The sequence below is a fragment of the Capra hircus genome, chromosome 12 (genome assembly GCF_001704415.2).
Source record: "Capra hircus breed San Clemente chromosome 12, ASM170441v1, whole genome shotgun sequence".
Taxonomy (NCBI): Eukaryota; Metazoa; Chordata; class Mammalia; order Artiodactyla; family Bovidae; genus Capra; species Capra hircus.
In genome coordinates, this window is record NC_030819.1 from 83,983,723 (window position 1) to 83,999,934 (window position 16,212).

Genomic DNA, 16,212 nt, shown 5'->3' on the forward strand with positions numbered 1-16,212 from the left:
CTTATGCATTAGGTATGCACAAATAACTATCACACAAAAAAAGTTGAAAATAAATATTTCTCTATGACCTCATACTGATGAATGTAAAATTAACTGCAAGTTAAATTAGACATGATACTTTCGATGGATGCAATAACATAGATATTAAAAATTACAAATTAAAAATCACAATTTACATAAAATGAAACATTCTGGAAATTCAGGAAGTAATGTGAGACACTAAACTGTCTGTTGGCTAGAGTCATGTAACTACTGTTAAAAGATAGAAGCTTTTAAAATTTAAAGAAAAATGGGTCAAGATATTAACAGTGATTCCTTGGATTATGGTCTTTTGATTAAAATACTTTTTAGGTGTCTTCTATAACATGAAATTACTATTTTCAAATTGGAAAATAAAATTAACTTAGGGCTTCTCTGGTGGCTCATAAAGTAAAGAATCCACCTGCAATTCAGGAGACCCAGGTTCAATCCCTGGGTCAGGAAGATCCCCTGGAGAAGGGAATGGCCACCCATTTGTCTTCTACAATAGGAAAATATTACTTTCAAATTGAAAAATAAAATAAACATAGTTATCTTTAAAAATGGAAGCTTCCTCCAGAAGAAAAAGAAAATTAAGTGAAAATATTATTAAGATTACATTGGATACGAAGGTTCATTAAAACTTTTGCTTCCTGTCAGGTTTCAACTTTCCAGGTTGATTGCTAAGAGGCTTTGTATGACAGACCCTTAGGTAAAATCCCCACACAATACACAGTCAATCTGCCATCAAGCAATCCATCCAGATGACTTGTTTACCAAAACTCAATGAACTAATAATGTCCAAACACCTGAATGTCTGGTAAACTAGACAGTAATATATTATTTTAAAAGGTTTCCAGAAGCATCTTTTAAAAATCAATGCTTAATTGTCCTGATCTACATTGTGTTAACACTTTAAGATATTTCTGTGAACACTTTATGGATTTCAAGTGTACTCTTATAAACAAGAAATTGTGCTTGGATGATTTTTTAACCCCTGGGTAAAACTTGTGCAACACATCAAGGTACTCAGCTTGCTTTATTAAAGATAAAATATGTCTGTAAAAATAGAAGTGAAGAAGGAAAAAAAAAGCATCTTGGTTTTTACCCTCAGGGAAACTTCAGGGGAGTTTGCAGGCCTAAGTTGTAAACTATGGTAATTTAGCAGTGAGGCTGATAGATTTTAATTAGTCTTCTACAGTCTTTGGTGGCTTGGAGGTGGAAGAACCAGGATTTAGAGGGGGCAAAAATATAAGTATATTTTACCTCTTTTGCTTCTAAGTTAGTGATACCTTTTAAATTTAGAAAATACACATATATGTTTCTGCAAAACAATAATTTTTGTACTTTTTCTTTTCAATTTTTTCTAAGAACTTTCTATTAAAGAAAATTTCAAAATAGAGAATTTCAAAATTTCAAAGTAGAGAAAATGGTATCATGAACATAGCCTACCCTCCAAGTACCCATTGCTCAACTTTACTAAGTATTATTTGTAGTCATTCTTGTGTCATCTGTACACATGCCCATTCGCATGCAAGGCTATTTTGACTGAAATCCAAGACATTACATCTTTTCCTCTATAAAACTTCACCATGAGTCTCTAAAAGACACTTTAAAACATATTCACAACAATGTTGTAATGTCTACAAGAAAAAACTGAAGCATTCAGATTTTTCAGACTACGTTTTTCTACATTTGTTTGGACTGCAGTATACATGAGTTCCATTTATAACAGCTGGTTGATACGTCTCTTAATCAATAAGTGTCCTCTCCATCATTTTTCCCCCCTTCTTTAAGACTATTTTGTTAAAGAAAATAGGTTACCTGTCCTGTAGAATTTCTCAGTTTCCTATAGTTGTTAATTTATTCACTGAAATAAATTATTGCAGGCTGGTTATTTAAGTAGTAGCCAAAGAAATGCTCATATAATGGAACTACAGCAAAACCACCCATGACCAATGTCAGAATGAAAACACTACTTGTTATTAATCTGAAGTGGGGAAAACCCGTAAAAGAAAGAATTGCTCTACTGTTTAAAAACAGAAATAAGTGAACACGTCTTCCTTTTTCACAGAAGGATATTAAACTGCCGATTAATCTTGGTATACAATATAAATAGCAAATTTGATAGTACTCACCAGTCTTCATCTCTAATAAGCGCTTTTTCTTTTGTTGGCGTTCAAATCTTTCCTTCTCTGCCAATTCTTTGGCTATCTTGGCACGTTTTTCTTTTTCCTCTTCTTCTCTTTTTTTGACATTCTCCTTCATTGCTTGCTGTTATAACCAAATTTTGGAAAATGATCAATTTTAACCACAATGATTAAACAAAGAAAATGTAAAATTATTCACCTGTAAAACTGCAGTTTAATATCTTTTTAGGTAATGGTTACTTCTTTAATTAGTAACACAGTCTTTTAAAAGATTAGCACATGAATCCTCGTTAAAAGTATTATGTATCTAAAAATACAACTGTTACGTTTAAGGCACCTGCATCTTAGTGAAATCAACTAAGAGAAGGAAGACAGAAACTAAAAATAAAAAAGGGACTTAATTTACAAATCAAAACTGTTTCCCTATATGTACTTCCAAAAGAGTGCCTAGCAAATGTATTACCCTCCCATACCTCCTTTAGTAAATAAACCACTGAGTACAAGAAAAATAACTTATGAAACAATGATAAAAAGCAGAAATACTGTAATGGCTACTTTATATGATAATCTATGTTTCACAATTTCTTTCATACAGATAGAAGTATCAGAAGGATGACTAAAGAAATACATGGCATTTCAAAGTCAGGGCCATCAAAACCAATAATGATAAGTGAAACACAAGATCTCAATAGATATGAGACTAGTTATTTTTGTACTTTTCATAAGCTTTATGCAAATCAAGAAATGCCATTCCTGTGGCATCTGTAGGAATCAGCAGGTAAACATGAAGTTTTCAAAGTGCCAACAAACAGCATGTCATCACATTACAATCTCCTGTGGAGACTATTCTCAGCTCCGATGAAGCCAAAGAGGTTATATAATTGCTAGTTTGAACTGTGGTGTTGGAGAAGACTCTTGAGAGCCCCCTGGACTGCAAGGAGATCCAACCAGTCCATTCTGAAGGAGATCAGCCCTGGGATTTCTTTGGAAGGAATGAGGCTAAAGCTGAAACTCCAGTACTTTGGCCACCTCATGGGAAGAGTAGACTCACTGGAAAAGTCTCTGATGCTGGGAGGGATTGGGGGCAGGAAGAGAAGGGGACGACAGAGGATGAGCTGGCTGGATGGCATCACGGACTTGATGGACGTGAGTCTGAGTGAACTCCGGGAGTTGGTGATGGACAGGGAGGCCTGGTGTGCTGCATTCATGGGGTTGCAAAGAGTCGGACACGAATGAGTGACTGAACTGAACTGAACTGAATTGCTAGTTTATCACTAATAGAATTAAGCAGAAAAGTGTATAATTAAACAAGTACGTGCCATGTTATTCTTGGTGAGGGTTTAATCTTCTTGACTATAATATATATATTTTTAAACCCAAGAGATGGGGCAAGTCCTTCATTAGAAGTCAGATAATAAAGTTTGGTATTATTGATCAAAACAATTAAAAGGAAAACTGCAAGGGAAAAAAGGAGAAACAAAAAGAATAGAATAGAGGGAGTATTAACTCATCCACGCGAAGAACGTTTACTGAGAGACTGAGCTGTAGATGCATACACGCGAGCATGCTTAGTCTCTTGGTGTGTCCAACTCTTTCCAAGCCCCTAGACGGTAGCCCTCTAGGCTCCTCTGTCTATGGGATTTTCTAGGCAAGAATACTGGAGTGGGTTGCCGTGTCCTCCTCCAGGGGATCTTCCTGACCCAGAGATTGAGCAGATTCTTGACCACCGTTTACCTGGGAAGCCCTAACAGTAAGTGGTACTGTGTTAAAGACTTGAGATACATATTAATAGATCTAAAACAAGTTTACATTCTGTGTGATAGGTTGGGTCTGGAGGCAAAGACAGATTATAAACAATTAAAATCTCTAACAAGTATAGTACTACAAAAAAAGGAGGGATGTGATAGAATTCCTGGAGAGTTATTTCATCTTATTTGGTCAGATAAGGTTTCCCACTTGGTCTTAATTCAGGCTCAAAGTCAAGGAGCTATCTAGGTAATGATCTAGGGAGAGCCAAATGCAAAGGCTTTTGGTGGGCTGGCAAGAGAAGAGGCCAGTACGGTGGTGTTAAATGAGGTCAGGAGGTATGCAGGGACCCGATCATTTAGGATATTCAAGAACAAGATGAGGAGTTAGAGTTTCCTTCAAGGGAACTAGGAAACAACAAAAGATTTTCAAGTGAGAGAGTAAAACTAAGTAAAATGCAAGCTTAATGAAGCATTTTTGTTCCAAACTACCTTTTCAAAGATATGAACAGTCTTAGAAAATAGAGGCAGTGTTTCCCTCTGAAGCAAATGGATTTGTTTCCTGTCCAGAATGATAAACTGGGGCAACGGTCAAATAGTCTTAATTCTGAAAGAAGATTGGGTTTTCTAAATTCAGGATTTCCCTCCAGTAATACAAAGCACTGTGAGTGCAGGTATTAAACCCAGCCTTTTTCACATTGCCTTGTGGGAATTCTGAGCTCAGAAATCCACAAATCTGGTTACTTTGGCTACTATTTTTGCTATAATAAACTATTCTTTGTTTCTGACCCATGGTCTTTTGCCTTCTACCAACATTCATGAAATTATGGAAATCAAGAAACTTTGGTAAATTCTCAGAAACTTCACAGATCATGACATATATTAACATTAAATGATATTGGTAAGCTATGAAATTCTAGCTCCAAAAATACATATTTTAATATGCAGTTAATTGTTTCCTCAAAATGGAATCTGCATCCTCTATTCTAGCTCCGAATAATTCTGTTCTTGTTCACTACAATGAAAGCACTAAGAGGCAGACGCAATGCCTGAAAGCTGGTTACAGTTTACGTTTTCTCTGCTATGTGCCTTCATGTTGATGTAGCACACGTTAAGCCCCAGGTAGAGGACGACAGCTGCTATAAAGAGCAACGTAGGCTAGGAAAGGAGAAGGCAACCCCAAAGCAGAAAATAAGCGGGCTCTTAAACGCAAGTGTGTATGCCTGTGTGTGTGTGTGTGTGTGTGTGTGTGTGTGCACCCGTGCAGGCATGTGGGAGATGGGAAAGGAACACTGAACAGTGGTAGAGAAAAGGACAGGCAAATACATGGGGATCAAACTTGTTTCTTGTTTGAGCGAGGAGTAAGAGGAACAGGTAATAGGTAAAAATATCATGTAGCTTTTATTTTTGAAACTTATTAAAGTATACAATTTCCAGATGTGAATTTTCTACTTTAATGACTAGATGCATTTCAATAAGAATATCAAATAGGTAACCTATTACTAGATATAACTGTCACGCCTTTTTAGTACTCCTTTGGGTAATAAAAAGTCAAAATTACTTCTCAGATCTATAGAAATAATGTTTACCTTGAGAAATAAGGTCTGAAGGAGTTCTTAAAGCTATATTCTTCTATGGAAAATGCACTATCAATTTCCATTTAAAAGACTATTTCATTTAAAAATATCTTATTCTGACATTAGAAGAATTTTAGCTGGAAAAATACCAACAGACAGCACAGAAATAGGTATTTAGTCTGAAAATACTCTCACAGTTCAAGTGGTAATTTGGGGGGTTTTTTCATGCTAAATTTTGAGAAGTAAAAGTAGCCTAAAACAGAAAAGTTAGTTCTAAAACCACATTATTCTAGATATAATTGCCTATTAGTTTCTTCAATTCCAAAATGTGAAGCCAGAAAGGAAGTTGAGGGTGAGTCATATATGAAGGTAAGAGCTTCTCAGGTGGTACAGAGGTAAAGAATCCGCCTGGCAATGCAGGAGACACAAGAAAGGTGGGTTTGATCCCTGGGTCGGGAAGATCCCTAGAGTAGGAAATGTCAACCCACTCCAATGGGAAGTGACCCAGTCAATGGGGTCGCACAGTTGGACATGAGTGAGGGACTCAGCACACACATGCAAACACATGAAGATGGTTAGCTATCAATTTCTTTAAATCATCCTATGCTTTACCTGGTTTACTACATAGTCAGTTGGCAAGTAAAGTGCACTGCCCCCAACTGTCATCTATGTAATACCAAAAGAAATCCTATGTGCCTGCAGAACTTGCAGACACAACCTGGTGCGTGCTTTTGGCTGAAAGATCCATGGGCTTACCAGTCTAGAGCAACGACACAGAGGGCTTTTAACCTTCAGACACATCTGGACTATTCACGGCAAAGGCATAACCAACAATCCACCTCCGTTCCTAAGGCTCATGTGCTTTTAATAATAACAAAAGACTCTAAAGCATCTATAAAAATACAGTAATAAAATATACAGGTATACTAATGATGCATGCATATATACATATATGTTAACAAACAGATCCCTTGGAGGGCATGGCAACCCACTCTAGTATTCTCGCCGGGAGAATCCCATGGACAAAGGAGCCTGGCAAGCTACAGTCCATGGGGTCACAAAGAGCTGGACACGACTGAGGAGACTACACACACACACGTGCATGTACGCACACACACGGGTGCATGTGCGTGTACTCTGGAAGACAATAAAACACACCAGTTCACAGTTGTTTTCCTATAATGTATGCTTTCTACATAACTAAACGCAATAAAATGAACTTTGTCACAACTAGTTTAAACATACATTACAGCAATATACAACATACTTTCCCGCAGAGAAACCAAAATAACCCAAAGCCAGTAAAATTAACCGGATGTGTAGGAACGTAAAACTTAGAAGTCTGACACTGTAATCCTCTATAATATGTGCCTACTATAATCTTTTTTTTTTTTTAGTTTTTTTGATACTTGCCGTATCCTTTACTGTAAACACGATGATTTGTTTTCTTCACTCAACATTATATTTCTAAGATTCATCCATATGTTTATGTATAAATTATGCTTTCTTGTCACTGTTTATAAAATTAAATTGGGTATTATTGTTTACTCTCCTGTCAGTGGGATTTGGGTTGTTTCCAATTCTTGAGCTATGATGAATCATGCAGTTACAAACATTCTTGTACACTTCCCTGTGTATATACGTATGAGCTTTCTTTTTTTGTTGTAAATGGCAGGTCTCAGTGAGTCTTAGATTTGTTTAGAAACTGCTGACAGATACTCTTTGAGTGAAAGAGCACACTCCATCATAGAACATAACATTTTAGAACAGAAGGACTGAGGTTAAGTATTGTTTGTCTCAGTTCTAAAAACACATAAATACAAAGGTTTAGGTTCCACTGTGGGTGAGGACAAAATAGTTTGAAATTCACTGCTTTCTAGGATAGGAGCACAACTGATGAACAAAACAAGAGGTTCATCTTCCGTTTTTCTACTAAATGAGGTCAAAATGCTTTCCAAGTGACTGAGCCAATGTACACTTCCGCCATCAACACATCAACATAGCTAACATACTCACTAATACTGTTATCAGTGTTTTGTCTATACAGCAGGTATATAATAGTATTACATCATGTTTTTAACCTGTGTATCTATGGTTACTAATTCAAGCATTTTCTCACCCGTTTACAAAATATTTGCATTTCCTATTCTAATGAAATGCCTCTTCATATCTCATCCACTGTTTCATTACATTATCATTTTCTTAATGATTTACAGCTCTTTAAATATTCTGGATGCTATTTTTTGTTAACTTTATGCTTTTTAAAGCATAAATTTCCAGCATGTAATATCCTGGTTTTTACATATCATTGTGCATTATTTACATTGCCTTTTTGTAAACAGAAGTTCTCAAATTTACATAGTAGCCAAAAACCTCTTTTCCTTCATTGTTCATACCTTTAATACATTATTTAGGAAATCCTTCCGTACATGAAAGACAACAATATTCTTCCATGTTTTCTCCTCAAATTCTTAAATGATGTTGTTCATATTCCAGCACCTATGTTATTTAACTGGGATCAACATTTGTGAATACATTTGTGAGTAAAATGAGGTATGATTCCAATTTAATTTTTTCCCATGAAAAATGAGTTGACCCATAAGGATTTCACAAATAGCCTATCCTTTCCATCACTGACTTACAAAGCCACTCATCTGGATTTTAAGTGTTGATGTTTTGGAGCTGTTTCAGTCCATTTGATCATTGTATCCATGTCTGCACCAATACCATGCATGTGTGCGTGCTAAGTTGCTTCAGTATGTCCAACTTTTTGCGACCCTGAGGACTGTAGCCTACCAGGCTCCCCTGAGCATGGGATTCTCCAGGCATAAATACTAGAGTGGGTTTCTAAGCCCTCCCCCATGGGATTTTGCTGACCCAGAATCAAACCCACGTCTCTTATGTCTCCTACAAAGGCTGGAGGGTTCTTTACCAGTAGTGCCAACCATTTTGTTTTAATTATTATAGTGTTTTAAGGTGAGCCCTCTTCACCAAATAATGGAAATTTAACTCTTAGCTAATATAGTACAGTACTCAAGAATGAAAAATATAAAAACTGGAAAAGAAGAAGCCAATTACTTCTTATGTTATCTATGAATAATTCAAAAGGGAATCTACAGGAAAATTATTAAAAATAAGAGACTTTATCAATGGAATATATAGAATGAACTGCATTTTGTACACTAGTTACAAAATATTGGAAATTGTAATTTTTCATAAAGAAAGCATTTACAATGGAACAATAAATGATAACAAAGAGAAGATACAGATAACAGAAGATTTCTTCTTCTTCGTCCTTAGAAATGAGTTCACTATTCTCAGGCCTTTGCTTTGTCATCTATAGTTCAAAACAGACTTATTAAAATGTCTATTACGATTCTGAACAGAACTACTGATTCTATAGTTAATATAGAATTGGTATCTTTATATTAGTATTTAATCTCTCTACTTATGAACATGATATGGCTCTCCATTGAGTTTTGTCTTTTAAGAAAGTGAAGGTGAAAGTCACTCAGTCATGTCTGATTCTTTGTGACCCCATGGACTATACAGCCCATGGAATTCTCCAGGCCAGAATACTGGAGTGGGTAGCCTTTCCCTTCTCCACAGGAGCTTCTCAACCAGGAATCAAACCCAGGTCTCCCGCAACGCAGGCAGATTCTTTACCAGCTGAGCTACAAGGGAAGCCCAAGAATACTGGAGTGGGTAGCCTATCCCTTCCCCAGCAGATCTTCCCAGTACAGGAATCAAACCACGGTTTCCCTTTACCAACTGAGCTACTGTCTCTTTAAAGTCTACTGACAAAAACTTAGAATTTAGACCATTCAGGTCTTGGGCATCTTTTGTTATCTGTGTCTTCTCTTTGTTGCCATTTATTATTCCATTATCCAATATAAGTGATGTCTTTCTAAAAAAACATAATTTCTAATATTTTGTAACCAATGTATAAAATGTAGTTCATTCCATATATCTCATTGATAAGTCTCTTATTTTTAACAATTTTCCTGTAGGTTCGTTTTTGAACTATTCATAGATAACATAAGAAGTAATTAGCTTCTTCTTTTCCAGTTTTTATATTTTTCATTCTTGAGTACTGTACTGTATTAGCTAAGAGTTAAAATTTCCATTATTAGGTGAAGAGAGTCCTTCATTTCACATTGCGGGATAGAGGTTTCAACTAGATTATTTCCTTTGTTTTAAAAACTGAAAAATCAGGGTTGGATTTTATTAAGTGTTTTCTTGATGTATTGAAACTATTAATGTAGTGATGTGAATATTCTAACACAACACACACTTCCATTTCTGAGATAAACTCAACTTGGACATGCAGAATGTATTCTTTTGAACATTTTGTCATAATTTTTTTAACACTCTATTAGTTTAGAATAATCATTTAAAAATTGAGAAACCTCATCTATAAAATTTTCCAGGCCAAGTATTTAATTTTTTGGCAGATTTGAAAAGTCATTAAATTAAAATTATTTTAGAGAAGACTCTTGAGAGTCCTTTGGACTGCCAGGAGATCCAACCAGTCCATCCTAAAGGAGACCAGTCCTAGGTGTTCACTGGAAGGACTGATGCTGAAGCTGAAACTCCAATACTTTGGCCACCTGGTATGAAGATCTGACTCATTGGAAAAGACCCGAATGCTGGGAAAGACTGAGGGCAGGAGGAGAAGGGGATGACAGAGGATGAGATGGTTGGATGGCATCACCAACTCGATGGACATGGGTTTGGGTGGACACTGGGAGTTGGTGATGGACAGGGAGGCCTGGCATGCTGCGGTTCATGGGGTTGCAAAGAGTCGGACACAACTGAGCGACTGAACTGAACTGACAGACCTATTCAAGCTTTCTATTTCCTTTAAAGTCAGTTTCAATACGAAATCTTTTCCTTACGTACTTATCTCATCAATCTTTCCCATTCTGGCCAGCAAATTTCTTAAATTATGCTTTCTTTTTTTAGTATCTTTTACATTTAGAATTATATTCTTTCTTATACTCTCAATACTTTTTTTTTTCTTCAATCAATCTCTTCAGAAGTTTAACTTGTCTTTCCAAAATAACCATATTTTGGTTTTTAAAAATTCTCTAAAGTCATTTTTCTCCCTTTATTTCCTTCTTTTATTTTCTGGGTTGTATAATTGTTTATAAATTTCTCAAGTCAGATGCTTAGTTTATTAACTTTGCCTTTCTGATTTTTTTTTGATTTACTTATTTTTTTAATTGAAGGATAATTGTTTACAGAATAATGTTGTTTTCTGTCAAACCTCAACATGAATCAGCCATAGGTATACATATATTCTCTCCCTTCTGAATCTCCCTCCCATTTCCCTCCCCACCCCTCTCCTCTAGGTTGATACAGAGCCCCTGTTTGAGTTTCCTGAGACACACAGCAAATTCCCATTGGCTATCTAGTTTACATATGCTAATGTAAGTTTTGCTGAGTCTGAAACTCCAATACTTTGGCCACCTGATGCGAAGAGCTGACTCATTGGAAAAGACCCTGATGCTAGGAGGGATTGGGAGCAGGAGGAGAAGGGGACGACAGAGGACGAGATGGCTGGATGGCATCACTGACTCGATGCACATGAGTTTGGGTGAACTCCGGGAGCTGGTGATGGACAGGGAGGCCTGACGTGCTGCGATTCATGGTGTTGCAAAGAGGTGGACATGACTGAGCGACTGAACTGAACTGAATGTAAGTTTTCATGTGACTCTCTCCATTTAATACAAAGACTAGCATATAAATTTCTTTACATCAATATTTCTGTGCTCTGAAGAATCAAAGCTACTCCATTTTGTAAGGTTCCGGGAAAAGAGCCTTCAGAAATCTCCTGACCTCACCCCACCACCTGCAAACCAATCAGAACCTTTGGCCAGCCCAGGGAAATTCTAATCAAGCCCGGGAAAGGAGAACCAATCAGAACTCAACACCTAACCCTTCACCAGAACGTGACCAATCAGACCCGGAGACTCCCGTTTTTCAAATTTTTTGCGTGATAATACCCTATATAAGCAATGTAACCCTAGAGCTCAGGGCTCCTCCCTAGTCGGTATCGGTGGGAGCCCCAGCTCGAGCTTGGTAATAAAAACTCTCTTGCTTTTGCATCGGATATCGGCTCCCTGGTGGTCATTGGGAGATTTCGAGACTTGGGCACAACATGCTCTACAAATTCTGATTTAAGCACTGTTCTGGTCTATTTTTTCCTATGATTTCTTCCTTGATACATGAGCTACTTAGTAGTTTTTAGATTTTTTTCTAAGTGGCTTTAAAACATCACCCTTTTAAATTTTATTTCACATTTCATATTATTGTGGTCAATGAATAAAGCTGAAATTTAGAAATTTATTAAAATTTATTTCAAATCTCTTTGATAAGGAAATGGTAACCCACTCCACTATTCTTGCTGGAGAATACCATGGACAGAGGAGCCTGATTGGCTGCAGTCCATAGGGTCAGAGACAGTCAGATCCAATTAAAATGACTCAGCATGCACACATTTCAGATCTCTAGTATATGATCAACTTGATAAAAGATCCACCTGTGATTGAGAAGAATATGTGTTCTTTAACTGCTGGGTGGGGTTCCATATACATGTACAATTGAATTGTTTAAAGCTCCTATGTCTTTAGTAATATGTTTATGCTTGACTCATCTGTAAGTCTATGGGGTCACACAGAGTCAGACACGACTGAAGCAATTAAGCACCACCAGAAGCAACTGTAAGTTAGAGAATTTTGCTGTTGTCCAACATAATGCTATATCTGTCAACTTATTCCTATAGTTTATCACATTTTACATATCTGCCTTGGTATTACGTTATAATGCACATGCAGGTTTTTGAACTGTATCATTCTGGTGAACTAAGCTTTTTATCGTCATGAAGTAATATTCCCTTAGGTCTATTTTATGTTTTTCAGATCTTACACTATTCCTTCTGTTTGTCCTCCTTTATCTATGCTCCTTTTAGACATTTTTCTGTGTTTGTTTTACTTCATATATCTTTCTTAATCCATTTCTCCTCTTCCAGTTTGGGGCTTACACTATTTTTTACTGGCTATACTTGTAATTTTATCACACAAATTAACAAAGTTTCAAGTTAATTGATATTCTGACCTCCCTTTTTCCTCTTTGAACAATACAGAGGATATAAATATCTGAACTCCAAACAACATCTCTTTCAATTTACTTAACAAATTGTCCAGTAGTTAAGCTCTATCCCATTCTCTGCAAAGGAACTACACATTGTTTTACTGTATACTTTACTGCTAAACATTTAGTTTCATAGTAGGTATGCCCCCTTGTCTCTCAATTTTTTCCTTAAAAAGAAAACTCTGTTTCTTGAAATGTCTCCTTCAGAGCAGGGGTGAGCAAACTACAATGCTTGGATCAGTTACATATTTTTATGAATACAGTCTTATTGGAACATAGTTGCACGCATTCGTTTATCTACTGCCCATGGCTGTTTTTGCAAGCTATAGCAGAGCTGAGCAGTTGCAACAGAGACTCTATGACTTGCATGTATTTACTGTCTGATCATCAAGAAGTCTCCAAACTCTCCTCTAGAAAGTCTTTTAACAAAAGGCTATTCACAGGGAACACCTTTATTATTAATCTGTAATTGGTTTAATTTTGTCCTTATTCTATAAAGAGCTTATGCTGAATATCCCATTTTAAAAGAACTTTTTTTTCTTAACATTTGAAAATACCTCAGTGTCTATTTGTTCCCATTTTTGCTAACAGAAAGTTATTTGCATTTAATTGTTGATGCACACCGATCATGTCTTTTCTTTCTGTCTGCATTTAAGATCTTGTATTTTACTATTCTAAAGTTTCACTACAATATTTTCTTGAAGTGAATTTCATTTTATTAATCTGGCTTGGTATAGGTTATGCTTCCTATTCTGCAGATATTTGATCTGGAAAACCCACAGCCATCATTTTGAATGTTGTCTTTCATTCATTACTTTGAGTATCTATTTGAGACGTTTCATAGTACAGGATGAAGGCCTTCTACACCCTGTCTTCCATGTTTCTTTACATTTCTAATCTTAGTCTCTCCCTGGACTGCATTCTGGACAATTTCCTTAGAGCTAGTGTCTAATTCAGCATTTCTTTCTTCAGCAGAGTATAGTTTGCTGTTTTGGCGTTGCAGTTCAGTCACTCAGTCGTGTCGGACTCTGCGACCCCATGGACTTCAGCCCACCAGGCTTCTCTGACCTTCACTATTTCTTGGACATTGCTCAAACTCATGTCCATTGAGTCGGTGATGCCATCCAATCATCTCATCCTCTGTTGACTCCTCCTCTTTCCCTCAATCTTTCCCAGCACCAGGGTCTTTTCCATTGAGCCAGCTCTTGGTATCAGGTGGCTAAACTACTGGAGCTTCAGCTTCAGCATCAGTTCTTCCAGAGAATTTTAAGGGTTGATTGCTAATGAATATTCAGGTTGACTTTCAGTGAATATTCAGGTGGACAGTGACTGCAGTCATCATCCACAGTGATTTTGGAGCCCAAGAAAAGAACGTTTGCCACAGTTTTCATTGTTTCCCCATCTATTTGCCATGAAGTGATGGGACCGGATGCCTTGATCTTAGTTTTGTGAACGTTGAGTTTTAAGCCAACTTTTTCACTCTCCTATTTCACCTTCAACAAGAGGCTCTTCAGTTCCTATTTACTTTCTGCCATAAGGGGGGTGTCATCTGCATATCTGAGGTTATTGATATTTCTCCCTGCAATCTTGATTTCAGCCTGTGCTTCTTCCAGCCCGGCATTTCTCATGATGTACTCTGCATATAAGCTAAATAAGCAGGGTGACAATATATAGCGTTGACGTACTCCTTTCCCGATTTGGAACACCATGTCTGGTTCTAACTGTCATTTCTTGAGAATTCGGCATACAGATTTCAGAAAAAGGCAGCTAAGGTGGTCTGGTGTTCCCATCTCTTTAAGAATTTTCCAGTTTGTGGTAATCCACACAGTCAAAGGCTTTAGTGTAGTCAGTGAAGCAGAAGTAGATGTTTTTCTGGAACTCTCTTGCTTTTTCTATGATCCACCTTATGTTTGCAATTTGATCTTTGGTTCCTCTGCCTTTTCTAAATCCAGCTTGTACATGTTGAACTTCTCATCTCATGTACTACTGAAGCCTAGGATGAAGGATTTTGAGCATAAACTTGATAGTATGTGAAATGTGTGTCTGCTGTTTAATGCATGTTTAATTTCAACCATCATGCTTACATTTTCTTAAATTATAATTGGTTCTTTTGCAAACCTACTTGGTCATCTTTGTTAATCTTCAGTTTCTCTTTTTAATTTCATCTGCTATTTCCTTTAACATTTCACAAATTATAATTCAATATGTAGAGTCTCAGGGTTCTTACAGGATCATTTCACCATACAGCCCCTTGTCTCTCTGTGTGTTTGTTGATTGTGATTAAGTGTTATTTGATTGAATTTAATTTGTGAGAATCTTGAGGATCTAAATTATAACTGCCTCCTGCACAGACCTTTTAATTTACTTCTATAAATAATCAGGTATCATTTATAACCTGTATAAGTTTAATTTCCTTTTGTCCTGGTCTTTATGTATATTTCTTATTTGGTGTACTTACCCTGCATTTAGCCCTGGTCTTAATCTTGGCTTTTCCCTTTTGTGTATCTACGCTCAACATATTATGTTTCAGCACCGCTCTTTTCTCCTTAATTATTTTTTACTCTCAGAGACTTCCCTTACTTTCACACAATACAGCCATGGTTTAGAATGCTTTGTTGAACCGTGGTGAGATGAACCTTTAAGAATCCCTATTACCATACTTTGAAAAGCAAAGTCCTTAAAAAATGAGTTCTTACAGAAGGTTGACCAACACATAGATCTTTACTTCTTAAATACTTTAGTATAATGTGGTAGTTCTTATACACCCCCCTGGGTACTTTATACATTATGTTTCAGAATCTAAAGGTAAACAACTTACCACTGCATACCCATATAAAATGAGTCCTAGGCAGGCACTCAGAAGAGTTTGCTGAATGGGATCAATGTCTTTAAAAATACAGTAAGTAAAAAAAAAAAAAAAAAAATACAGTAAGTATGACATTTCACTGCTTTCAGAAATTATTTTTAAAAATCTGAGCTTATTACTGTATACTATAGAGAGCATACTGGTTAGAAGGAAGAAATCTTAAGTCATACTGTCTTTGTTTTCAACTCCACCTGGCACTAAATAGCTGTGTGACTTGTATCTCAGTTTCCTCTTTGGTAAAATGGGCAAAATAATACTTACTTTATGGGGATATTGTAAGAATTACATAAATTAATACAAGAAAATGGCTCACATAAGTGCCTGACACACAGTAGCCCTTATATAAGTGTTAGTGCCTATTCCTACTATTATTAGTAATATTATATTATTACAAACTTATAAATTTTTCATTATTACTATATCATTAACCAAATACCTCAAATACACAATTATTTATCCAGCAACAAATCAAGGAAGAGCCACTTTCAAGCTGATATCATTTATATGTCTCTATCAAGAAAATGGGCTAATGTCAGTTTTCACAGATCTTATGAGAATTATAAATTCCTTCCATCCAGAGATGTTGGAATACGATTGGACATGGAGTTGACAGGAAGCACCATTAAAGCATTCATACAACATAGGATTACTTGGCAGGGAAAATAAAGAGTTGAATTAAACATGGAAGTTAGATGTATTCC

The 16,212-nt window shown here is 36.3% G+C and overlaps 1 protein-coding gene across 3 annotated transcripts in view; it reads right to left on the minus strand.

Annotated features, from left to right (window-relative positions):
- Positions 1-16,212, minus strand: part of DIAPH3 (diaphanous related formin 3) — a 582,111-nt gene that overhangs the window by 185,066 nt on the left and 380,833 nt on the right. For all 3 annotated transcript variants that reach the window (XM_018056821.1, XM_018056820.1, XM_018056822.1), the window contains one exon: positions 2,157-2,292. In XM_018056821.1, coding sequence (XP_017912310.1) covers positions 2,157-2,292 — 136 coding nt within the window. The remainder of the gene's footprint in view (positions 1-2,156; positions 2,293-16,212) is intronic.